This window comes from Dryas octopetala, chromosome 2, assembly GCF_963921425.1.
Source record: "Dryas octopetala chromosome 2, drDryOcto1.1, whole genome shotgun sequence".
NCBI lineage: Eukaryota > Viridiplantae > Streptophyta > Magnoliopsida > Rosales > Rosaceae > Dryas > Dryas octopetala.
The window spans coordinates 1,908,114-1,936,019 of record NC_141367.1 but is presented as its reverse complement, the minus strand read 5'-3'; the positions used below and the strand labels follow the sequence as shown (position 1 = coordinate 1,936,019).

The following is a 27,906-nucleotide window of genomic DNA, read 5'->3' as shown; positions in this document are numbered from 1 at the left end:
ACAGTTTTTGATTTTGTTACCAAATACAAAAACTGTTGTGAGTGACTTAGAATTGTCATCCACGACAGATTTTGAATGTCTAACGACAATCCCAAATGAGCCCTAGGTCACTCACAACAATATGTGAGAAATGAAAGGAGGATCCATATGTACATTGCTGTCACATAAATGTTTTTATCGATTGTACATACAACAGAGATGACTCAATTCTCCGATCGAATATCAAGAATCCTGGCTGAGGATCACAACATACAAATAATCAAATTTGAATAGTTTCTTTAAATTTCAATAGGGTCTCCTTATCATAGTTCCCGCCATGTTTAATTCCAGCACACAATTTCATCCGCAAAAGCAGAACTGTTTCATGCAAATTAACATAACTTTTACATGTATAATGTGATAAAATCCAGTTAATAGTCTGCTCACGCATCAAATGAGAGAAGAGGAAGAGTATGGAGTTCCATAAAAGCATAGCTGCAATTTAGCTATTGTCTTTACCAAACCAATTTCAAACAAACAGAGAACGCCATGAAGTACCTTTTATGACACAACGGAAAATTCCTTCTGCTGCTCAGGCAGCAAGAGAGCCAACTGCAGCTTGCGAAGATGGCACAATTTCGCCAGATTGTTGTACACTGAGACCCTTGCAACATTATTACCCTTAAAAATGACATGGGCAATGCTGAAAGCTTCACCTTTCTCAATTGCAAATTGCAACTCTCTCATTGATATGAAAAACCAGTCCTTTCTTGAAGATTTGGTTGCTTTAACTTCAATGAACTTTTTACTATTGTCTTCCTCTACAACTATGTCATACGGCAGCCCAGTCTCGTGATGTTCATTAACCCATTTCACAACTGACTTGCCAGCATTCTCAATAAAGTATTTAAAAGCAGCATGCTCACCTAGTCTCCCAGTTAGCATTGCTTGTGCTGCATTGGGTGTACCAAATCTAAGTTTATCTCTCTTGCTAAAATTAGATGAACCCGAGTCAGGAAGGTCAGAAACAAGATCTAAATTAATAGGATCAAGTTCAATATGCGTTGCAAAGTCAGTCTCATTGCAATCCCTCCCAAAATTCTCTAGAAAATGAGTGGAGTCTGGCAAAACTAAAGCCGCAGAGACTGCTGAATCATCTTCTATGGTCCAATTATTGTCAACAGAATTGGGAGTCAAATTATCTGTTTGTATAACAATGCCTTCAGAATCACCATCCACTGTAGTTTGCAAGGCGCTGCTAGGCTGTGAAGCTGGTGCCTGTGCAGTTTTCCAATCAACAGGCGGCCAGTTTCCTGTTTTCCCTTTGGATTCCCAACTGTTTTGCTCATTTACTTCTGTTGAAGCAAAACTCGTCTGGAGTGATTTATCATTCAGTGTCATTGAATGCACAGAAGAAAGGGACCAAACAGATTCGCCATCAGGAAGCTTCGACACCTTTTGGCTATTTAAGATGAAAAACTCTGTCTGCTCAGTTGAACCTGATTTTGCCATGGTTGTGATCATATGAAGGAAATTTGCCATGTGTAGTTCAGGATTTCCATTAAAAAATAAGCGAGAAAACTCCATAAATAATGCGTGAGAATCTGATTCTTGGGTTGTATACAAAATGCTACCCTGCATTTACAAGATAAAAGGAATAAGGTTATGAAAGAGGGAATGAGAGATAGCATTTGCATGTCTCAATCACACCAAGTTCCATAAGTGCTTGGTGAAATATCTTCCAAAATTGAAAAACTGTTACAAAAAACATTTTATAGGAGAAATAAAAAATAAAAAATAAAAAAGTCTGCACTTTTGTTGGATACATTTCCTTTTTTTTTTTTTTTAACCAGAACAAAGTATGGAGGATGGATGTCACATAACCAACAAGATATGCTTCAAATGCTAATTCCTTGTATTCTAGTATGCTGTAAATATATTGTGGTTCCAACGAACTTCTAAATTAGTTTGCAGTATACTAAAAACATTATGAAATGCACACAAGTGTACATGCAAATTCAATGAAGGATGAAATAACATACCTCCAGAAGACAACTACATTCAACTTGCTTCTGGGATTCACTTCCAGCACTCCTTATAACATTCCGGTAGAACAGCTTTTCAACAACTACCACTTGCAGACGATTTAGGATATCAGAATCAGACTGCTTGAGTTGAGAATATATATTTGGGTGTACACTATGTAAGTAGCGCTGTGCATATGGAAGAGCCCAATCCAGCAATGCAGCTTTAAAGCTACAGTCTTCCAGACCAGAATATATTGCCTCACGAGTTACAACCTGCAAGTAAATGCACAAAGTAAAAGGGTGATTCAGGACTACAGTTTCTTTCATTTTATTTCTTTTAAATTTATTATCCTATTCTTTCTTTTTAGGAGTGAAACATATAGATCCTGAATTTTACATTGCGCAATGTCATTTCATATAAGAATGCATGGAAAACTTAAAAATTATTAGGACTTATTGAAGTTCATTTTTACCACAGAACATGTGCTTAAGTTTCATACACATACACGCTCCTTGTGCATGTGCACATGCACACACACAGATATCTTACCTCTGAAAGAGCAGGAATCCCTAAAGTTTGCATGAGGATGGACACTTTTGTACGTAGCATCTCTTCATCATCCTTACTCAGTTCACCAAAGTATAGAAAATCAATGCCATCCAAATGCTTAAACTGCTTGCTTAATTTCTCATCATCACACCAGCACAAAAGACCAAAGGAAGGATGTAGTGAAACCCACTTATCTTGTACAGTAGGAAGCACCACAAATTCCATCTTTGCAAGAGAATCTTTCAAGTATACAATATCCTCAGCACTGAATCCTGATTTTAGTCCATCAGTCCACTTCAGAAAAACTTGAAAAACCTGAGACACGATACACATAGGTCACAGTGCAGCTTGCATGAACTGGAATATTGCTCAAAATGTGATTACTTACTGCATTAGCTGCTTGTGAAGGCAAAGCAACATGTGATAAATCAAGCAAAATCTGAAGGTAGCTACGGAGAGGAGGGGTCTCATGTACTCCACACCCATCAACAAAGAAGTCATGAAGGCCTGGGTAGAAATTGCAAAGGGTCTTATTCAAGGGACCATGAGTTGTTCCTGTTGAGCTGCACTGAGGATGGATCTCCTTAATTTGGTCTACAAAGGAAGTGGAATCATGCCAAAATACTTCTTCAGGGGACAAAAATGTACCAGATACCACATTCTTATCCCTGAATCTAGAGGCATATGGAACAAATATAGAAGGTCCTGAATTGAACTCCTCTGCTATTTTCTGCTTCGAAGCAGCCATTTCATTCCAGATTAATGTGTAAAATTTGAACATTTGCGCTAGGCTGGAAGATAGAATAAATGAAAGACAACATCATTTAAAATGTGAAGCATCATGCAAAGTTAAACAAATAAACAATAAAATGTAAAACATAAGAATGCCATATGGTGTTGAATGGATAATGGTAAACATCAGAAGATGCACTTAAAATGAGAATTTTCTGTGAAATTTTCTTGGACAAATGTTGGCAACGATATCAAATAGCATACATAAGCTCACATGACTACATTCAAGCAAGACTGAGCTTGAGAAAGACGGGATTGGTTTTGGTTGAAAATAACCTTATCCATGAGAAGCATACAAACAAAAATTAAGAGTGAATTAGAGCATGACGATTTGGAAGAGAAATGCAGTAGGCAAGAAGGTTCAAATAGTGATTGAGTACATCCTTGGCTAAGATAACAAAATTTGACCAATAGATCACACATATCAACCGAAATATTAGCCACCAACATGGTTTCACAAAGAATTTTGATCCAACATAGACTCAGTGGCCTGTGATTCACAGCAGTGACCTTTGCTTATTTAATTCTAAGAAAACATAATGCATCTTTAAACATGGAAATATGCAGAAAGCAACTTTTTATAGGAAATATAAATTTTATTCAGCTCATAACTCCCACCCAATCAAGCTGAACTAGACTAAATAGAATATCCCTAAAAACACTTTGACAATGGCAACCATAAAGATGCTAAGAACCTAATTCTTTCTCATAGATAATCCACTTCCTCCATGGTATCACTAAAGATTCTGTTTTTTCCTTCCATCCAAACAATCCAAAGCGAACAGATCGGCCAAGATCCTTCATACTAGCCCCAACGCCCCAATTATCCTCAGCCAGAAAAGAATAGCAATTTCATGGCCAGACCCACACCATTCCAAACAAATGAGTAACCTTAACCTAAATTTACGACATGAAAGAATAAGACAAAAATAAGATCAGCACTCTCAGAATCACCTTTGCACAGGACAGACCAATAATTCATAGAAATCTTTGCGACAATTATTATTTTAGGGAAAGATTTATATTGTTCTCCAGATAGGAAGATTGCTTAGAAATACTTGCCATTGATATCGGCTAAGCCTAAAAAAGCAAATGATACTATAGAACCACTTCTTTTGGTTTAACTACTTATATTTTATCTTATGGCACAATAAAGTAGCATAAGATATCCAAAGTAAGAAAGAGAAGCAAATGATATCACTTCTGAATAAATGAAGACAATCATCATGGAAAGGTCAAAATCATACCTGGCCTTGAATGCATTCTCACGTCTCCATAGCTTCAAAACCTCCACAGCATCGTCAAGAGAAACTATCGTCTTAAACCCAATATCACTTACAAACTTTCCACTTCTCACCTGTTTCAAAAGAATAAATGTACCACAATGGATTATGCAGAAACTTCAAAAGAAGATTTAAGGTTTTCATACAGCTGAAATTGTAATTGATTACAGTGAGATTTATAATTCACTATCCAAAGTAAATTATTGTCACATTCTGAGTATAGAAACAATCAAACAGTAGGCTTTTCAGTGGCAAAAGATGCAAAATTTTCAAACTTATTTACAGAAAATTACATGACCTTAGATCTCTTACAAAGAGAAAGGGAGAAAAATCATAATCGGATTGCTGACTGAATTGAAGTCAAATTCACATATGCATTATACTGAATGAAGTCTCAATCTAATAAATCAGTGTTAGGCAGTATTGGCTAAATAATAACTTTCAAAATCATAAATGGGGAGGTAATTCAGTGTAGATATACCAAACGAACCTTAGGAACAGAAAATGGAGCAGATGCCCCAAGAATCGAGCGCACTGCGTCACAATCGTGATATAAATCTTTAGGATAGTGAAGTGCATCATCCATCTTTGATGCTACCCATTTCACATCACAGATGCTGCTTATAAAAGAAGATTTGAAGGGCTTTCTATCTGCTACAGATTTAGAAGCACAGTAACCTGTAGCTTTTTCACTATAGCAATCATCCCATAAAGTATCAAGAACCTCTAAGAGATATTCACAACCACTTTTGTTTCCATCTCTGGCCAATAGCAACAATAAATCAACCAATTCAGGGGACTCCCAATCTGTGACCTTTGATCCAAGGGAAATTAAGTCCTTATCCCATATCACATTCTTAAATAGTCCATCAGACATGTCAGTAATTCCCTTCTCAACTTGAACTACTTTCACAAAATCCGTTATTCCAATTTGCTGAAAAAACTCCCTCCACTTCATCAGTCCACATGGGAGCAATTTTGTGACCGGATGCTTCAAATAGGAGACGTCAACCTCATGCCACTTCATATCCACCATAGTAATCAACTTATTAATGTCCGCAGGATTTCCATATTCTTTACTGAAATGGATTGATACCTCAGAAGGCCTTTTAAAACCATGATTTGTTGATATATAAGCTTTATTTCGTATTTCTGATATTATGTGTTCCCCTTCAACATGACAATCAGAACAGCTTGACTGTAGGTGGACCATTACAAAGCAGACATATTCAGTCATCAAATTCTTATCCCCATCTGTAATTCTGTTATCAGATATAGCTGGCAAGACGTGCACCTTGACAATTTCATGTGCGGACAACTGCTGGACACCAATTCTATGAAGCATACTCGTGAGTTTGTCAACTGTTGTTGCATCCATGGATAACATATCTACAGGTGACGTAGACAGGAGGGCAGGACTTACGATCCGAAGCTTAGCATATAAATTTTGAAAAGACTCAAGTCCATGCTGACCCTCAAACCCAGTGCTTAAGGCATCCAAATGTAACCAAATTGGGCCTTCCTCTACCGCACCATATGTACCATCTGAAAGAGGAATCAATGCAAGTTTCCGAAGGTTTTCTATAAATTCCATATCTTTTCCACAGTCAAATGAAGCTACCAGAGAAGAATTGAATGACATTGCATAAAGTGCACTTAGCCAAGAGGCCAGCCAACCCAGACCCATTGATTTGAGGCCATTTTGCACATGACATAAAGAGTTCATAACTTGAAGCAGAACTTTGGGTCCATACTCCGCAATACCTAGTGCTCTTGCAAGTGGATCAGGCAGAACTATATTTTTATCCAAGAATCCAAGGCCAAGATGCTCATGTAGTAAACCATCAGGAAGAAGCAAACGAGCCTGTTCATTCCAACCTCTTAGGACCTTGCAAGGAGGAACCCATTCATTATTTCCTCCTTCCAGGAGTAAGCAATTCGACATACATAATTTAGAAATAATCAATCGAGGAAGAGAAGAAAAGAAGCCATACACTTCCCCAACAAGCGGAACAAAGGACATATAAGCTGCCACAGCTCTTCCTGGATTCTCTCTAAAACATGGAAGAGCACAAAAGGATTTCTCCACATTAACAAACAAACTAGGAAATTCTGACAACAGCCACTGGTTCCATGGACTATCACCATCCACTTCCTCTCTAGATGAAGGAAGAACAAAATCCCCCTGAAGAATAAATTTCAGGCCATAAGTTCTTAGAGGAAGAAATGCAAAAACAGGCTGTTGGACTAGATCAGGACAATAATCTCCTTTGTCTGATTCCTTCAATGTAAAAGCTATTGAGATTTCTGTTTTTTGTACATCACTACGAATAAAATCTGCTTGCAATTTCTGAGATACTACAAACCATGTCATTTTCTTGTTCCCATGTGAAACCTTAACGATACCGTCTCCCACAATTTCTTTTCTCATGACGGTAAGTGAACCATCAAGCAAGTTTCTAAACTTGATACACTGGAGGCGGTGAAGAAAGAGTAATAAAGATGGATGAAGATCTGAAAACATATTTATAATGTTTTTCATGACAGTTCCATCTAATAATTTTGATCTTAAAGGAAGAACAATGCAAGTGTTCCAGCAGTTACGATCCAGTTGATCACTGTCACTAGAAGTTAGCCTATTAAACAAGTCAATATTGCAAGGAGGTACAACTGTTGGCAAAACAAAACCAATCTGACCCTCACTTATATCAAACTTGATATGGAATCCATTGGAATGAATTTCTGGAGCATCTGTGACCTGCAGAAACATCCGCACATATCAATGAAAGCGCATTATCAATAGAGTGTACGGATACATTTAAGAGCCAAAAGGAAAATTAGCTTTCTTAGTTTGAGTTTTCACTCACCACACCCATCTAATATGATAATACCCGTTTTACCTTTAATTATCAAACTTTTAATAAAATAGTTAAAAAAAAAAAAAAAATTACTCCTCTCCTCTTCCTCTCTCTATCCCAATTTTCTTTTTAATTATTATTGGCCATGACACCGCCATAGATAACCAGGGCATCAAGATATAAACAAAAAATGAAACGAAACGATATAAACAAAAATTTATGAATCCAATGGAGCAAGGCTCCTCCAAACAGGGAAAAAATCCCAGAACAGGATGAATGAAGATGAGAGATTTCATTAAGAAATACAATAAACAATTCATAGAAGCAATTAAAACTATAAACAAAAACCCTTAAATAAGGCCTGCCAAGAAATTTGAACAATAGCATGACTGTACGAGGTACTTCACTTAAAGCAGCCAACGATCAAGTAAAAACAAGTACAGTTTGACATGGAGAGAGAGAGAGAGAGAGAGAGAGAGAGAGAGAGAGAGAGAGAGAGAGAGAGAGCAGAGCAGAGCAGAGAAGACAGAGAATGATAACTACAGTGTTTTTCGCAACCTACCCGAAATACTGATTTGAAACCAATGCCCTTCTGTCCTATATATCCAGCATTAGATCCTTTCTTCGTTGAACTTCCAACATCACATAGTGCTTTAATGTTCTGGGCAGAGAAGCCCCGCTCATTATTTAAAACAATAATACCTGACTCTTGAAGAATGAATGTTAGAGTTGGCTCTACATTTGTTGGGTAGGTATTATCATCAGCATTTTGAACCTGAAGCAATAAGGAAGAATAAAATACATGCAAAGATTGTATGTATGAAACTGAGTTAGAAACATGACAAGACTTCCAAAAGGCCAAATAAAGTGATGTTATGTGTGTATGGTGTAGGGGTTGGGTTATTCATATGTACTCACTTAATGTATCATTGGACTTACAAGATAGTAAATGGTGATGACTGATATCACATAGACGAGGCCAATTTTAATATTCTAACAAAGTAAAGCATCACACATTCCGTAGGTTATGCTTTTCAAAACCTTGAGTCTAAATTTAAATGTGCCATATTATATCATGGAGACTATCCTGTTAAGCAATTGTGTGTGTGTGTGTATATATATAACACACACACACACATACAATCGCTGGTTGGTGCAACCTGGGAAGAAGTTTGAATATTAGCAAAGTTCACTTAACATTAGCATCCAGTAGAACTTCCAGAAGTTACATGGCAGCATAAATAAGATAAATGATAGAGGGAAGACCTGGGAAGAAGTTTGAATATTGGAAAAATTCACTTAACAATCAGCATCCAGGAGAACTTCCAGAAATTACTTGGCAGCATATAATATGATAACTAATAAAGGGAACGACAAAAAAAAACAAAGAAAAGAACAGAGCTTCCATATGGTTCATTTCATTATTGATTAGATGACTGCACTAAGCACAATGAAAAGAAAGCAGCTTTACCAGCTCAAGAAGAAAGTGTGAATCCTGAGAATACAATTCCTGAGAAAGACAATGTAGAGCTCTCCCTAAGCGCGCATGCTGCTTCTTCAACATGATACTTTCAACACTTGATAGGCTTGAATCAAGACCAAATTCATCTCTCCTGATTGCCTCAATTACCTGGGCTGCATCTTTACATTCATTAAGTTCAGTAGAATGTTGTGTGTAACCACTGCCAATTCTAGCATCAGAAGCTACTGCACCGCCAATCTTCAGACAGACATCAGAACATCCATCTTTCTGCTCATCTGCACTAACATATGCACCCATGCTACCTTCAGAAGCAGAAAACTTATCTGACACATCTTGTATATGCTTTGAGCTTGACCCCATTTCATATCTAACAGCATTGGAGCATGAATCCCCAGATATGATCAAGTTAATAGTATCATTGGAGCAAAATGCATAGTAATCATTAATCCACTCCACTATACCAAGAGACAATCCAACTTCATGAAGCATGAGACGCTGCTCTGATTGGCTGCATTCAGACAAAATAGCTGAAGCAGCATATTTGACAACAGATTGCATCCCAGAAAGCAATACATCAGTAGCAAAACCACGAAACTCTGCAGGTAGATACCCAAGACATTCAAGGACAAATCTTGATATAACAGGTGTCGCAATATTCATCTTGCTTAAGTCTCTGTGTAATTCACTAGAGAAATTATCAGTACCAACTTCACCAACCATTTCTTGTCCAGACAGTGCTTTTCCGTAATTAAGAGAATTCTTATTTTCATATACTTCCATATCATCTAGATAATTCTTCAACATGAGTTCAAATGCATGTTGAGTATGGATTTTCAAAAGGGACACAGGGACATGTTTTTCTCCCCCAACTAGTGAAAACAGAGATAACATTTTCAATGCTGTTTGGAACGAGGAGCCTTGAAGTGCAGCTTCCAAGAATGAATCTACGGTAGCTGAATGATCTAACCGAATCACTTTTCCGTCCTTGGTCACCAAACACAACAATTCATCTGTGTTGACTTCATTCAATAACCATGGTATAAGAGGACCAAGAGAGGGAGCAAATAAAAGGTCCCAATGTAACCATAAGTTTAAATCTGACATCATTGGTGCTCTATGTAAGACTTGAATCGCATCCTTGGACGTAACAGATTCATTGGATTTTGCTTTCTGGCCACTGTTGGTATTCACCAAAGTGCTTTTCAATATGACATTCTCATAGTGTGCTGATGAGTCTATAGCATAACTAGTTCCACATAATGTCATTGAAAATAGAACACATTTGGAAATCACAGTGTTTTTATGCTTTCCCACTATGCTTAAAAAGTCTTCTACAGAACCATTTTCGATAGTTTTGAAACTAACCGAAGGGAACTGCTTCCTAAGCAGCAATAAAATTTTCTGTTTGGTAATATTTTCATCCTCCCATAAACTATTCAAAGCTTGAGATACTAAACCAACCAAATGGTGCTGGAGCATGCAAACCTCCAAAGGGCACTTTTCACTTGCATCACCAGTCAGAAACTTGCACAGCTCATGTGGCAGTAGACAAGCATATTTTTCTAAGAAAATTAAAAACTCCCCATAACCGAGGGATCCAAATTCCTTGACACGAAATTCTTCCACCAACCAAAGCTCGCAATCAGAAAGCTTTCTCAAGAAGATAAATATCTTCTCCTGAAGAGATGTACTATTGCTATGTATTCCTTGATCAATCTCAAAATACATAGCAACTTTCCGGATTATGTCCTCAACAGAAACACCTGTGAAATTTAAATACAAAATACCATAAGGCAAACAATTTTCGTGAGAGAACAAATATAGGAAAGGTTTCCAAATTAAACGAGGGAAGTACTAAGAAATGAGATAATAGCTTATATAATTTATGAGGCGAACTTGCTACTGAAAAGTTTGAAATCCAATTTTCAATTATCATGATGAGATCACTTTGTTAATGAACATCTATCAATGGAAAAAATGCCCCGTTTCAGAGAGAGATGGCCCAAGTACAAGTGCCCACCCTCTATCAAAAGAATGGCCTAAGTACAAGTCCCCACCCTTTATCAAAAGAATGGCCCAAGTAAACTTCCACAGCTGGAAAACTATATTCAGACAACCAAGTGGGAATTTACTCTTTGCAGCATAAATTCAGATACAAATGGTGCCAGCTAAATTAATCGGAAAAGAGCTGCTTCAAACCGGTCTTTATTTTTAATTAAAAACAATAGAAAATACCAAACCGGCCTTTTGAATTTAGGATAAACTAATATTGGCAAGGCGGCGCAAGGATAAGGCTACTTAGGTAATTGCCTAAGGCCTCCTTCTGTCCATTAACGATAAGTGACAAACCACTAATTTAATTACCCAAAAAGACAGTCGCTTGTGTTATTACGTTCCAAGACAAAAACCAAGCCAAATGCCTGGAAAAAAAAAAGCACCAATCGGTTGACAACTGCATCTGCATTTAGAGAACATTGCAGCTACACAATATATCCTCAATAAAAAACACTAACTATAAATCTTCAACCTATTAATCCCCTAAAACATACTTAAACACACTATAAAAAGAAAAAACAAACCTAATAAACCCTACAATTATTAAGATTCAAGTAGAAAATCAATAAAAAGAATGTAGATGCAGATGCAGCTGCGGCTGCAGCTAAAGTTGTTCTTGGTAGCGGCAGATCCGCTGATGCACGCGCATCGGATGCATGGTGAAAGTCCTTCTTGTTAAGTTATTTAGTTGTCCCTGTTCTTTTGAGTAACAAATCAAACTTTTGACCTTTTGAGTAATTTCAGGAGTTCATAAACCCTTAAGAGTAATAGATCTTTGAGTTAAAGCCCCACTCCCAAGAAATAAAACTTATAATAGTCCAATAAAGAACTAAATATTTATAGCTTTTTGTTTTTTAAAGACAAACTTTTCATTATCCTATTTAAACACAACCAATTTCCAGGTTCTACTGTTCTATCATTTGTTCTTCCAAAATCTATATTATTCTAATGTTATTAGTGTTATTTTATTTTGTTTGGAATTGCCTTTTAACAATAACGATGTTTGATAGAAAATATGAATCTGGACATGAAAAACTTAAACAAGAACGTATATGAAATTCATTGATAACTTTTATTTTAACACTAAATATCAAAATACCTAATGCAAAATTTCCTCCTAAGAACTCAGATCGTTTCGAACCAGCTTTGAAAATTGTATAATTGTTGTAGCAGTGGCAGGTTCAAAATTGTTTCAAATCCAAAATTTACTTTTTTTTCCCCAAGAGACCAGACATTAGCAATTGTAGTTTCCATCCATGAACCAAAATTGATTGCTTATTGTTTTTCAAATTAGGATTTAACACCAAAAATAAAGTAAATTAAATGTACTCTTAATCTACACAAACAATGATTGAAAACAATGAAAAGGATGAGCAAAAAGTCCAATAAGTTTTGTTTTTTGTTTCCTTTTCCTTTTAATCTTAAAAGATATTTAATTATCTTCACAACTAGATGATATAGTGCAAACAATGAAAAGCATGAGCAAAAAGTCCAATGATGGCAACCTGATTGACCACTACAAATAGATGATATAGTGCAAACACCAGCTGATGTTGTGGGCGGAATATCTTTGTAGCAGGCCACTCGTTCAGTGTTGGTGTGCAGATCCACTTGCAGGGTCTCCCAGACCTTCTTCTTGGGGTTCAACACATCATCAGGCTCACCTTTGAACCCAGGAGAAGTAACTCTCTCCCCAACTCGAGCAGATTTTGGTGGGCTGTCGATTCTTCTTTCCAGTTCTTTCTCTTGTTCAGCTGCAGATTTTGTGGGCTGTCGCTTCTTCTTTCCAGTTCTTTCTGTTACAACAATGGCTTATTTAGAAGATATACAACAATTCCTTATGTAGTAAAACTAATAAGGTAAAAAGTATTCTTTTGACCGATATAAAACACATGCTAGCTTGTGAGTTTATGAGGTGAACACATTAAGGAGAAGTTATGTAATAATGTAAATGTGAAGTATAACATCCAACAAAGAGGTATGAAAAGTACTAATTATTAGTTAATAACAAAAACTTGTGGAGCAAACAGCCAAAAGAAGCCACAGTAATCTCCAAAAAGAAAATAGCTCGCACTTGAAGAAAAAATATCAATGGAGAAGAAAATATGTTTAGAAAACTAATCAATAATAAAAAGGCTGTGATTCCTGTTTGGACAAAAAGCGCTGCTGGCAATCCTAAACAGAGACCCTTTGCGTAGATCATCCTCATCGCAGCAGAGGATTATAAATGAAAAGGGAAAAGATCATCCTCCTAATGACAAAGGATGTAAGAAAGACAGAGACTTCCTTGCACAGAACAGGATCTGTTTCATGGTGCAAGTTACCAAGAAATCAATAAGGATAAAACGTTAAACATTAAAGTTGGATTTTCTTAAATTTGGAGTTTTAAGGTTCGAAAATAATGAGAATAGTGTATGTTACCAGTAATATTTAGCATATCTTGGAAATACACCAAACACCAAGGGTGCATTTGGATTAGGGAGTTTGAGATGGGACTTGAAGTTAGGAAGGGAGTTAACATATCAGACTACAAAACCATTCAATTTGGGAAACTTAAAAGATTTTCCAAATTTTGAAGAGAAAATCCGATCTTAAAATCCACCAACATCACCCCTGCCACCACCACCACTCATGCTTACAAAGAGATTGATCCAAACTAATAAATGAGAAATTTCACAGTTAAAATCTCATCATGCTAAAGTTGGCTAAACAAGAAAATTTGCAATCTTGGGACTTGAAATCATGGGTTTTTAAACCCAGTCATTTTGAAACTCCTTGGTACTTTCACTCATCTCATCCAAATACATCGCAAGGGATAATGTTGCAGAAACCCGAAATGCCATAACTGGGCCTTGCCCGGGCATTTTTAACTACATAATATAGAGTACTTTAACCTTACCAATCACCCACAAAGAAGCATGGCAAAAGTTTCACCCCTACAACATACAATAATCTTAAACACCACTACCATCATATCATAATTGTACAAGAACAACTAGAGTGCATGTGGGCTGGGGGGGGGGTTAAAATAAGAGTGAAATGAAAGAATCTTCTCCTTAAGAATAAATCGATGTTGTAAATAGAAACCACAGTCACCACATGGATGACATTTTTACCAATTCAAACATAGAGAGTACTTGGACGTAAGGAAATTCTAACCTGAAAAAATAGTTTTCTTGAGTTTCTTAGCCACCTTCGCTGCAGCTTTGGCTTCTTCCCTCTCCTTTCTATCAGATTCAGAAAACTTCTCCCTTAACGATTTTACTTCTTTTGTCTGTATACAAGTGTAAACTTTCACCAAATGAGAATCTATGAACAGACAATAGCCTAAGTGATGCAGTAGCTGTATCATGGAGAACTAGAGACTCCCACAAAGAAAATTATAATGAAAAGTGCTGTCTACAAAGTTATTCTCAGCAACTAGCTTAATTTTCCAGCCACTCACAAAAAATTAAAAGATAAAAAAATAGATAAGACTATACTAGTTCAGTGCTTTAGGATATTGCATCTAGGAGATAGATAAGTAAAATTTAATCAGATCTAAGTTCCAATTCACCACTGAGTAACTTGATGGTAAAAAAATTATTTGCTTCTAGCAAGTAGCACCTATAATGGCTGGTAGCTGCTGTTGATTCACTTTTCTAGGCAACTTAAAGTAGCTTGTAGGATTTGCTTCACTATCAAGTATTATAAGGAAATACTTCCTGGTGAAAGCAAGCTTTCTTCTAAAGCATTTGCACCATGCAATCCTGGTGATGCTATGAAATAATTGAAGATCTTTTTGTTCAAGAACTACTCTAAGTTCCTTCTCTTATATTCTCTCTCTGTCCTTTTGCTGGCTAATAACATCAGAAATTTTCTCCACTATTTTACTGCAATTCTCAGCAAGACATTTATTTTTTTCAATTCTTCAGCACTCCCAGCTCTTAAACACTCTGCCATGCCATGACATACTTTGGCTACTTCGCTGACTCTTTATTTCCTTCATGCAGAAGAATTAGCAATTACATCACTTTAAATCCAACAAGACCAGGTTGTTTCTTCCTCACTCATTGATCTCGATACATCTATTCCGAAATTAATAACAGATAAAAGAAAAGGCACGGCAGAGACATACCAATTCCTTGAATAATGGCTCTCGTTTCATAATCTTGTGACCGATAGGTACATTATCCCAAGGCCGTTTTGCTCTATCAATATCTCCTTTATCATCAGAAAGTGATATATGCATCTCAGGAGGCAAATTAAGCAGCTTAAATACCTTGAATGCAATTATTATAAAAAAAAAAAAAGAAATAAAAATTATCTTAGCATGGATAATTATAGTAATACCACATGTTCACAAAAAAACATGTGAGAGTAACATAAACATCCGCAAACAAAATTCATTACCTTGAGCGAAAATGATGGCATAAAAGGTTCCAACAAACAAGCAAGAAGATGCACTAGCCCCACTAAATTTCTCATAACAGTATAGCAGTAAGGTTGGTTCTCCTTGTAAAGCTTCCGGAACTGGCTTTTCTGCATTGTAATTATAGATGGTGACATAGCAGCAGCTGAACAATTGGTTTACAGCCATCTTCAAGCAATACACTTAACAAGTCTTTTTAACAGAGATTAAAAACATGCTTACTCCCAGATATTCATTCCCATAATGAGAAATTCTCATTGCTCTTTTGAGTCCTTGCTCTAGATTAACCTAAACAAATTGCAGATAGGAATGTCAATACCAATGCAAGAGAAATGTGAAAAAGGCAGGTAGATAGAAGTTGTCAGTCATTTACAACAACACTACCATCTAGACATCAATCACCTTCTCCATTGCTTCTATATATTGCTCCACATATTTACCAACATTTTCAGCTAATTTCTCTGTCAAAGGATCTGAGTCTGCATGTGGAGCATCAGGTCCTGGACCTGCGCGTGGAATTTTTTAGTTTTTATGCTGCAAAGTGTCACATTTACAATGCTTATTTGGCAAGCTAGCAAATGCACAAAAAAATAAATAAATATAAAAAAGTAATTATGCAATGAAAAGAGAGCAAAAACCATTAATACAATAGTTTCCATCCAAATATCTCTGTGATAGCATAATTGGCCCATAAAGAATTATATACAATCTTGATAATGCAAATTAATTTTTTTTCTGTATCGAGAATTAATAATATATATATTATTTTTTTTTTTTTTTGTATCAAGAAAAACTATAAATCGAAAACAGTTTTTTTTTTCTGGTTTAGGGAAAGGTGGGGGTGAGAGTTGAACTCTGGCTGGAGTTATAAGCCTCCACTAAGGCAAAATACAGTTAAAGAGAACAAGAATTAATAATATAATGGTTCCTTAAATAACTAATTTAATAACAGTCCTCATGCTATTAATTTGTCAAAGATGAATCAGCTGAATGGACAATACTTTTCAGAAACCAAAGGCTAACCAACCTGACAATTTGGCAGAAAATTTCAAAACTTGACCTATGAATTTGCCCAAATTATCCAGCAATTCGCTCAGTTTTTCTTGCAAGCCGGCCCATGTAAGGTCTGATACCTATTTTACCCCAAAAAATAAAATAAAATAAAACGAGTAACAAAAGATACATCGAAAGAAGGACATGCATCATAAACAATTAAATACCAAAATTAAAACTGAAGATGGGATCTACGAAATTACCTCAGGCCTAACTGTTAGCAAATAATATCTCCATAGTTCAACGGGAATGTTGGTATCTTTTGCATCCTTTCCAAAAACCCTTATGTCTCTACTCTTAGAAAACTTTCCTGTAAAAACATCCTAATTTATATCATCTAGTACAAAATGCACAAAGAGAAAACTTTGAGCTTCCATAAATAAGGCCTTCTATGAAATCATGCATCCATAAGCATAACAACTATACTGTGGTGATAGCACTACAAGATAGTCAACTAACCTGCCTCATAATTCAGGTATTCAGTAACATTGATAGTTTTCATCGAAGTCCAAACTTGACCAGTTCCAAGAAGAGTGGAAGGAAACATCACCTAAAAGCAAATACATATACAGTTTAATACACATACATAAAAAACAACTATGAGAAAAAGTAGGCACATGCTGCCCCTGAATTCCTTTAATTTAGAGTGGAGCAAGGAGTCATATAGCTGTGGCTTTCAGAAGCATATGATACTGTAGAGATCCAATGTCAAAACCATCTTTGCCTCATTTCCATAGGAGAGTGAAATGGAATGAAAAAAGGAGCTATTATGATTAGAGATTTTCAGAGGAAGGCTAATGGATTTTAGCCTTAGCTTCTCCTTCAAAATTTCTATAGTTTCAGGCAAAATATGGATTAGGATTTCCATGACAAGGAACAGGGCTCGAATATGGAGTAGCCTCTCCTTAAAGATTTTCAAAGGACAAGAAAAATTTACGAGGGATATAAAACAGGTTATCACGAAGAACAGGGCCAGAGTATTTTGACCAAATAAGGAGTTAAGGGCTCATTTTCACTTTGGAACCTTATACTCTGCAGAGAAATTTCATGTTTTCTTTCAATTGAGCTTATACATAATAATATAAGAGAGTGTGTGTGTGTGTGTGTGTGTGTGTGTGTGAATCTGAATAAGAGTATACAACACACACACACATGTGTCATGAAATATAAATTTCTACTAATAAAAAGAAAACAAAATCCGTGCCTTGCACTTAGGACCTTCTGAATCTGTGGGATTCAAAAGTTTTCGACAGTTCTCACAATGATCTCCTCGTGCAGAAGCGCAGTCACAGCCTTGATTCGGGCATGTCCCCTCTACAAGCCTATCGGCTAAGAACCGTTTGCATGTGTCACAGTAAAGCTGAATTACAGTGCTAATTCAAGTTAAAATTCAAGTTACAGAAACACATTTTTAAGGACATAAATCAATCGCAATGCAACAAAAGAAACATGTATTAAAGAAGCAATGACTAAACCAAGCAAATAGGAAAGAATCAATGCAATTAACCGGTCAATGCTACCTGTTGCATTGTGTTATCAGAAATCCAATCGTTCTTCAACAGTTTCTTGAAAATGGCTTGGCATAACTCCATCTGCTGAGGTGTCGATGTGCACCCAAATTTGTCGAAGCTTATGTTGAACCACTCATAAACCTCCATATGAATAGCATGGTATCTACAAGATTACAATTTGCAATAAATAGCAAGTCAAACCCAATAAATAGAGTTTGAATTTATCGAATTACATAAAAATGGAAAAGTTTACTTGTCACAGATCTCTTTGGGGCTACACTTCTCTTCCATGGCTTTGGTCTCCGTTGCCGTACCATACTCATCAGTTCCGCACATGTATACTGTATTGTATCCCCGGAGACGGCAGTACCGTGCAAAGACATCAGCACTCAGCACGCCTGTCCAACAAAAAAAATAAAATAAAATAAATTCAAGAGTTTGCTTGGTTGCCAAGAAAAATAGAAGAAAAAATAATTAAGAAAGGATAAATGATAAATACAGCCGATGATGTTGCCGAGGTGAGGGACATTGTTGACGGAAGGCAAGGCGCTAGTAATGAGGATGTTTCGCTTGCCATGAATGGGTAGCTTGGGGACCTTCTGGTCCTCCTTGGAGGTAACTGCATGGTCTCCCATGTTCGATTCTCTGTCACACACAACCTTCAGTGGCAGAACAGGAATATAGACTAATGGGGGCATGCAATAATATTGGTCAAAGAATTGCCAATTTCAAGCTCAAGAACAAGAAGTTAAAAAACTGCAACCAAAAATACAACAAAACATTTTTTTTCTGCTATATTTTCTCCTCAGTAGTATTCAAACAAAGTATACTGCATACCGTTACACAATTACTAAAGAATCAAATAGCAAGCACTTCTAAGACATGTGGGAATACAAACATACTTATAAAGTTATAACATCATACACCCAAAAGCAACAAAAAACTAAAAGGATTCTAAATTAAAACCAGCATTAATCTTTTTTTCTTCCGTAAACACTGGGAGTGAGAGAGAGAGAGAAAGAGAGAGAGAGAGAGAGAGAGAGAGAGAGAGAGAGAGAGAGAGAGAGAGAGAGAGAGAGAGAGAGAGAGAGAGAGAGAGAGAGGGGAAATACCTGGGGTTCATGATTTGCGTTAGAACTTGGGGTGGGATGGGTTCATAATGAGAGTAAAGTTGATATAGAAGAACAGAGGGAAACTGATCGCAGCCATGGCTAAAGTTCGGGAAAGAGAGTAAAGTTGCTGACTTTGGGTGACTTTTGGGTGACTTTGACCCAAAGTAAAGTCTGCCACGTGTTGGTATGTAGCAAGGTTTCTTCTTTTTATGTTTTGATGATAGCCGTAGGATTGACAATCCTACGTAGTATCATGTGTGTTTCCAACTTTCCATGCAAAGTGCCTTCAACATGAAGCATTCTTGGAAATGTACGTATATGGTGCAGCAAAGGCCATTAAAGAGTTTCCTGGGTAAACTAGTTACCTATCGGGATTTTCAATTTTTCACTTTCTAGCTCAAAGTTGGGATAAATATATTTATTTGGATTAAATACAAAAATGATCCACGAATTTTACACTAATTTTTAATTTAATCTACTAACTATAAAAAGTATCAATTTGATCCACAAATTTTTCAAGTTGTACCAAAACAGTACAAACGTTAACTTCCATTCAAAAATTAACAGAATTGGTCCCATAACAATATAATGAATGAACTAAAATGCTCCTGAAAATGTGGTCATTAGCTGTGCATATGACCAATTTCTGTTAAATTTTCGATGAAAGTTAACGTTTGTACTGCTTTGGTATAACTTAAAAAATTCGTAGACCAAATTAACACTTTTTATAATTAGTGAACTAAATTGAAATTCACTGTAAAATTTATGGACTATTTTTGTATTTAATCCTATTTATTTTGTATTTGGAAGGGAATTGAATATGAGATCTCTCCAGTATCATTGTACTACTAGACCAATAGGTGGAATAAATTTACTCTAGTAAACTGTTAATTATACTGGGCTATTAGCTTGATTTGTATGGTAACACTACTCATTGTTTGGCTATTCTATTGGGTTACTTGTTAATGAGTTTTCTATGCCACATATGGATTTGGGTTATATTGTGAATGATAGTTTAGGCTATTATGGGGCGGTAGCTGTGTAGAACCTTAGAGCAAGGAGTAAAATTTCGGATTTCGGAGAAATTTCGATGGAAATTTCGACAGAAATTTCGATGGAAATTTCCACGGAAATTTCGATGGAAATTTCGAGAAATTTTAAATTTCGACAAAAATTAGACAGAAATGACGGAAATTACTATTAAAATACGGAAATTTTGAATGAAACTTTTCTATATGTTTATTTAACATATTATCTACTATATTTATAAAAAATAATTGAAGAAACCTAATTATATAATAGGTTTCATGTTATATAAGATGAATATAATGCACGCTAGAGGCAAATACTGTTAAATAACATTAGTATATTCTTTATACTCTATAATCTATACATTAAATCCTATATACTCTATATACCCTAATATTCTATATACCCTAATATTCTTTATACTCTGTAATCTATATACTAAACTCTATATACTCTATAATTTATACTTCATATTATTTATGATATGATATAAAATATTAGGGTTTAGGTCCTTTAGGGTATTTTTAATTATTTTTTATATAAAAATATATTAGAGTTTAGAATTTAAAAATAACTAAACGAAGCCTCAAAAGAGCTAGACGAAACCCCAAACTTTTTTTTTCTTTCCAAGATAAGGAATATTACTATTCGTTTGTGTTACTATATATTTTTATTAATGTATAAGCATTTAGTAGTTATATTAATCTGGGTTTTCTTTCTTGTTACTTTTAGATTAATTTCTATTATTTTTTGTTTTTGGCATCTGATTTTCTGGGTGTTGTTAAATTAATCTTTAATTTAGTCTCATAATTTTAAGAAATTACTAATTAGTTGGTGAAGAGGTTTTTTAAATTAATGTTGTGACCAAATATGGCCATAAGCCCATAAGTTCATAATCTATGTGCTGGCCAAACTACTAAAGATCAACACCCACCAATATCACCTCTAGTAGATTAACACGTACCCACCAACTTTTGGCATCTGAAGGGTACTAAGTCTAAGTCTAAGTGTCTAACTTTATCTTTTTCTTTTTTTTTCTCTCTTCTTTTTTTCCTTCCTTTTTTTTCTTTTTGAGCAAATTACAATTTAGTACCTTAACTTTACATGTTGTTTCAACTTAGTACCCCAACTTTGAAAACTTGCAAAAAAGTACCTCAACTTTCATTTTGTGTCAAAATAGTACCTCCGTTAGTTTTTCTGTTAAATAAACCGTTAAATGCTGATGTGGCAGGAGTATTTTCGTCTTTTTACTCACATTTAAAAAATAATAATATTTTAAAAAACTTTTTAATAAAAAAAATTCTTAAAATAATTTCTTAAAATAATTTCTTAAAATAATTAAAATAAAAAAAATTTCTTAAACACTGTTTTTCCCCCTCCCCCTTCCCGAGCCATGCCCCCACGCAGCACCCCCAGCCCCATTCCCAGCCCTCATCCCCTTCACCCTACCCAGCCTCAACCACCCAATCCCAATCCTAGCCCCCTAGTCCCGTCGCCCCCCTCTACCTGCCCGACCCACCCTCCCCCTCATCCCCAGTCCCCGTCGCACCCCCTCCAAGCCCCGTCGCACCCTCCTCCCTCCAACCTCCGTTGCACCCACATCCTCCCAAACCCAGTCGCACCCCTTCCCTTCCTTTCCAGCCCTCGTCGCCCCCACCCACCCTCCTCCCTAGCCCCACCCCCCCTCACCCAGCCCAACCCAGCCAACCCTCACCCAGCCTTTCCCCGTTACCCAACCCTCCCCCCCAACCAGTCGCACCCACCTCCTAGCAACGCCCCAACCCCGATCGCACCCTCATGCCTCCCGAGCCACCCCCTGCTTGTCTCCCACCAACCCAACCCAGCCCCTCCTCGACCCACCCCCCTTCACCCCCCTATTACCCAAACCCCAAACCAGCCCCCTCAACCCCCCCAGCCCCATCTCCCCCAAATTTTTTTATTTTTAAAAGTTGAAATTTTTTTAAGAATTTTTTTTATTAAAATTTTTTTTAAAATATTATTATTTTTTAAATGTAGGTAAAAAGACGAAAATACCCCTGCCACATCAGCATTTAACGGTTTATTTAACAGAAAAACTAACGGAGGTACTATTTTGACACAAAATGAAAGTTGAGGTACTTTTTTGCAAGTTTTCAAAGTTGAGGTACTAAGTTAAAACAACATGTAAAGTTGAGGTACTAAATTGTAATTTGCTCTTTCTTTTTCTTTCCTTCACTTTCTTTCCTTTCCTGTGACTTTTCTTCCCCCTTTTCTACGTCTGCTGGGACACTCTTCTCTCTCTACTAGTCCCAGCCCATCTCTCTTCTTCCCTCTCATTTCTCTCTCCCAGCCCAGTCGCGCGCATCTCTTTCTTTTTCCTCCTTCATCCTTCTCCTCTTCTTCCTCTCCTTCCCGATCTCTTCTCCCTCCCTCCCCGTTGGCTGAGTTTATTTTGGTTGTTTTTGGACTGTTTTTTACAGGTTTGTTGGGTTTATTTTGGCTGGGTTTGAATGATTTTTTAGAGTGTTGCTGGGTTTGGACTTTGGACAGAGAAGGAGAAGATCGACGGATAGAGAAGTGATGAGCGAAATTTCGACAAATTTCGGAAAATTTCGGCGAAATTTCCGAAATTTGGACGAATACTTGTTAAAATTTCCTTACCTCTAAAAAACGAAATTTTATTCCTTGCCTTAGAGCATATATTTGATGCCTTTATTTTAGTGTTAGTTTCCATTAAATTTTGATGACATGGCACCTATTGGAATAAATGCTGCTGAAAAAATTTGCAAGTAAATATCAAATTGATAAAAATCATTGCTCTGTCACTGTTTTAAAAAGTAAATATTGAATTGATTAAAATCATTGCTCTGTCACTGCTTTTTAAAAGTTTGTCCGTCAATTGCATACTATAAGAAAAATGGGTTACAAGCAAAGAGTGAAATTTCAAAAATTTCAAAAATTTCGGCGAATTTTTGGCGAAATTTTCGTTTTTTTGGGATCCCAAAATTTTATCATATAACCCTTAATTTTTCGGCGAAATTTCGATTCCCCTTCAAGTGCATTTCTGTGAAATTTCGTCGAAATTTCGCTGTAAATATTGAAATTTTACTGTACGGCTGTACAGCCTGTACCTCTGTCTTCTCCCCTGCCAAAGATTTCTCTTTTGCTGTACTGGCGTGACTCTCTCTCTCTCTTCAGTCTGTAACTTTCTTCCCCGGCGGCGAGACCCCTGCAAGGTTTGTAGTTTTGTACTAATTCATACTTCAATTAATGATGCATATATGGGCAAGACTGCGCATACATCTATAATGGTTCTTGACTTCTTGTATCACTGTATCAGTATATATATGTGTGTGTGGTCACTGGTCAGACACTCAAACCAAGCCAAAGCCACACAAGAGTGGATGTGGATCTACTGCAAATTTCTACTCGCATCTTCAATTTTATTGTGATATTACAAATACTGTGCATATGTTTTCTTCTTGATGATAAATATTGGGCTGATGAAAGATTTCCACAAAGCAAGACCGATCATATATAAATATATAATATCCCAACAAAACAAACAAAAAGGAAGTTAAATATTAATTTTTAAAATTCAATTACTTCAAGCATTAGATGAACTCATGAACATGGCTGGTCTAGTTAGTTTATAGATGATTTCCCTTTTTTCTACATAATTCAGTGACCCCATTGGATAATGGAATAAAAAAAAAAGTCAATTTATAAGGCAGGATATTTTCCTTGCCAGTTTTTTTTTTTGCTAGAAAATTTTTCTGCCAATTTTATTCTGGTAAAAGGTGCATTTAAATTTGTTGCTAAAATGCTAAGTTCCATGATGTTGGAGAAAAAAAATACGGAAATTTTTATAGAGCACCTAAACTTAAGATAAATTATATAATAATCTAAAACTCTCGATCTAAATTATACTTTTGGCTATTGTAGTTGTTAGTTTAGGGTCAATTATATCCTTATATCTTAAGTTTCAATATATTTTTATTTTTGAGGTATTATTTATATAATTATTAATTATATAATTAATAAATTTGAGATGTTATTTATATAATTATTAATTAGTGACCCGTTTTTTTAACAGTATTTACCACCAGCGCGCATTATATTCATCTTATATTACATAAAACTTACTATATAATTTGGTTTCTTCAATGTTTTTTATCAATATAGTAGATAATATGTTAAATAAGCATATGGTGAAGTTTCATTTAAAATTTCCGTATTTTGATAGCAATTTCCGTCGTTTTTATCTAATTTTGTCGAAATTGTAATTTTAATCGAAATTTCCACGAAAATTTCCGTCGAAATTTCCATCGAAAATTTTCTCGAAACCGAAATTTTACTCCTTGGTTACAAGGGCACTCAAAAAGGAGCGAAATACAAAAAGTGCCTCTAATTAGAAAAAAAGTAAAGGTGTAAATTTGAGAACTGCCTTTGTGTCTCTTTTTTTTAAAATAAAATGATGGAAAATAAACGCATCTATTTATAATAGAGGTAGAAGAGAAGCGCCCCTATTATTTTAATAAAAGATATAAAAATAGCAACACATATCAATCTGCTTCTATTTTTAAAAAATAATTTTAATTATTATTAAGGGCATTTTATATCTACTCCTATTATTTTTTCAATTAATTTGGACAATAGGGGCGGAATAAGGGAAATGCCTCTAATTAAAAAAAATAAAAGCATAAATTTGAAAACTGTCCTTGTGTTTTTTTTAAGAAATAAAGTGACGAAAAATAAACACATCTACTTATATTAATGGCAGAAGAGAAATGCCCCCTAGCATTTTAACAAAAAATATAAAGATAACAACACATATCAATCTGCCTTTATTTTTTAAAAATGATTTTAGTTATTATTAAGGGCGTTTTGTATGATTGTATCTGCCCCTATCCTTTTTTCAATTAATTACTCTATACACTAAATCCATTATATAAATTATAAAAATATATATATATCTCTAATTATTTTTTATTATAAACCAATACCAAACCAATATAAACCACTTTGATTATACAAATTATAAACCAATACATATATCTAAGTATATAAATTAAACTAATATAAGGTTTAATTAAACAAGCTTAAATTTGATTTAATTCCTTTTTTTTAATCTGTGAGCATAATAGGCTTAATAGCATATTATGCACTACTTTCTTTTTGGCCCAGATTACTTTAAGTACTTATGCACTACTTTTTTTTTTGGCCCGGATTACTTTAACTTATGCACTGCTTTAGCTTATATTAGGTTTATATAAAAGCTGGGCAATCCATTATATATTAAGGCTTAACTTTTAACCTAACCTCTCTCTCTCTCTCTCTCTCTCTCTCTCTCTCTCTCTCTCTCCTTTCTCTGATATGCTACTTTGCTTAAGCTGCCTAAATGCGCGCTGTACAGGAGAAGCCTTTGAATTTGTCGCAGATGCGTAAGTTTCTTCTTATCCAATTTATATTGGGCCATAAATTCATAGTTTAGCTCTTATATGCTTTAGAGTTTTCTAATCACCCCAACATTTGGATTCGTGCACGGCACCTAGTCTCCTTTGTTGGAATAGGTGATAAGTTCAAATATCATTGAAAACAGTTAATTAATCCCAAAAAAAAAAATTACCCCAACATTTTTTTCGTTTCTCTTCTAAGCCATGTCGCCGCTCACACTTATATTTCACTTTAACTGGGATACAATTAATAGTGACACAATGTAACAACTCGAATTTTCGACTTACAGTAATTTTATTATTTAAGCTTTATAACCATATTTTTAAGATTTGTTTAAACGAATTAGAGTTTTCCTTAATTCTGTTTTAACTAACCTAAATTTTTAATTGTAATTTTTGTGGTTCGTCTGTTAATGTTTTATATAAACATTTTTTTTTTAAATGTATTGTAAAATAAAAATAACAAACTAAATTTTACATTCTCAAAATATAAGAAGACGTCTGATAGCGTAATTGAAAAACAATTTTATAAAACAAAAATAACGAAAACATGTTTGGTATTAACTGTTGATGCAAATTCTCGTAAGGTAGATGCAACAACTTAGAGATAGTGACCTGGCTGATCAAAAGCCTTGCCGGATGATGACGTGGATGTTGATTGGGATCTTCCTGCAAATGAACACAAAACCAAAGGAGATGGACCGATGTGGTACCAGCCAAACACGCTCCGATGATGAAGTCAGTGATATGTGTTTGGTGGTGTTTGAATAAAAGTGAGGAAGAACAGGGGATGAACTTGGGAGAATGGGAAGAACAAGGCAAATATTCTGGGTTTTCTCAGCAAGTTGGGTGTATTTGTGTGGACTTCTGTGAGCCAATTGCCAACCCTTTCCTTTGTGCATATAAGTGGGTTTATATAGACAAAGGAAGTGGTGAAGGTTAAGTTACCTGAATGTGGATGAATGGTTGAGGGGGATCCACGCGTTCGGTCATGAATAGCAGCATGCACAGCTACTCACCTCCTTTGCATTCAATGCTGCATTGAATGCAAGGATGGAAGATCAGGTGGAATGCCCCAATAGTCATGGCTGTGAGCTGGAATGTCTCATCTGTCAGAGAGTCATGTCAGGTGCACTTGAGTATGGCGGTTCGTCCCAACGTGATCTTCTTTAGAATGGCGGTGGGAGGCCGAGCCGATCCGAACACATGTCCTCACGTGTAGACGTGAAACCCATGTATGATCGGATCGGATCGGATCGGATTAAGACAAGTCGGCCAAGCCGATCAGGTAGGTAGTGCAGTGATCCCCTCAAGTGAAATCCGGCCGCAACTAGGATTTGAGATGATGATCACCAAAGCCGAGCCGATCCGAACTGGGAATGGAATGGACTGAGTTGATGTGGTGACGTGGAGATCCAAGTCTGATCGTGATCGGTCATTGGGCCGGGCCGAGCCGAACCAATGGTTGAGATGATCAGGTGGTGACAAGATTGTCGAAGCACGTCTGATCATGATCGGTCATTGGGCCGGGCCAAGCCGAACCAATGGTCGAGGTGATCCGGTGGTGGCAAGATTGTCGAAGCACGTCTGATCGTGATCGGTCATTGGGCCGGGCCAAGCCGAACCAATGGTCGAGGTGATTCGGTGGTGACAAGATTGTCGAAGCACGTCTGATCGTGATGGGTCATTGGGCCGGGCCGAGCCGAACCAATGGTCGAGGTGATCCGGTGCTGACAAGATTGTCGAAGCACGTCTGATCGTGATCGGTCATTGGGCCGGGCCGAGCCGAACCAATGGTCGAGGTGATCAGGTGCTGACAAGATTGTCGAAGCACGTCTGATCGTGATCGGTCATTGGGCCGGGCCGAGCCGGACCATTCAGGTGATGACAAGATTGTCGAAGCACGTCTGATCGTGATCGGTCATTGGGCCGGGCCGAGCCGAACCAATGGTTGAGATGTGACTGGAGAAAGATGATCTCCAGATCCAAGCCGAACTGATGGTGTCCGAAAAAGATGATCTCTCGAATTCCCGGTGGATCCCAATGTCGGTTCGGATCGGACATGGGTAACCTGGTGGGCCACGTGTTGGTCTGTGATTGGCCATTGAATCCATGTGGATTTATCCACAAACAGGAGTCCCCCAACTTCCGGTCCGAGCAGACTTGTGATGGATTGGAAGTTGAAAAAAAAAAAGTGATAATCTGTAAGAAGTGACATTCGGCCTGACTTGGCCATTATGATAAAATGCAATGATAATTCCCAACTTGTTTTCGGATCAGCCTGATGAGCATGATGAAAATAAGTAGAAACTATAAATCCCTGATGAT

General features: G+C 36.3%; 1 protein-coding gene across 3 annotated transcripts; it reads right to left on the bottom strand.

Moving 5' to 3' along the window:
* Positions 1-257: 257 nt before the first annotated feature.
* LOC147292430 (protein NO VEIN-like) lies at positions 258-19,182 on the bottom strand. 3 transcript variants are annotated; one of them, XM_086232212.1, is made up of 22 exons: positions 19,115-19,182; positions 18,502-18,647; positions 18,256-18,400; positions 18,012-18,165; positions 17,696-17,851; positions 16,951-17,041; positions 16,695-16,801; positions 16,466-16,571; positions 15,841-15,944; positions 15,661-15,726; positions 15,420-15,548; positions 15,145-15,288; positions 14,187-14,301; positions 12,533-12,823; positions 8,961-10,735; positions 8,052-8,264; positions 5,122-7,389; positions 4,596-4,705; positions 2,945-3,347; positions 2,557-2,871; positions 2,022-2,279; positions 258-1,614 (listed from the first exon to the last, which is right to left on the bottom strand). In XM_086232212.1, the coding sequence occupies exons 1-22, from the start codon at positions 19,123-19,125 to the stop codon at positions 541-543; spliced, it is 8,181 nt and encodes a 2,726-aa protein (XP_086088338.1). In that variant the 5' UTR covers positions 19,126-19,182; the 3' UTR covers positions 258-540. The 3 variants fall into 3 exon arrangements, with proteins under 3 accessions (XP_086088338.1, XP_086088339.1, XP_086088340.1); XM_086232213.1 differs by lacking the exon at positions 17,696-17,851; XM_086232214.1 differs by lacking the exons at positions 16,466-16,571; positions 16,695-16,801; positions 16,951-17,041; ... (3 more) ...; positions 18,502-18,647; positions 19,115-19,182 and having other exon boundaries at positions 15,823-15,943.
* Positions 19,183-27,906: the final 8,724 nt, after the last annotated feature.

Bases quoted from the DNA above. Each gene is read 5' to 3' on its own strand.
- LOC147292430 (XM_086232212.1), bottom strand. The intron at 15,549-15,660 runs GTAAGCATGTTT...ATTACAATGCAG, and splicing joins ATGGGAATGAATATCTGGGA to AAAAGCCAGTTCCGGAAGCT. The intron at 1,615-2,021 runs GTATGTTATTTC...TTGTAAATGCAG, and splicing joins AATGTAGTTGTCTTCTGGAG to GGTAGCATTTTGTATACAAC.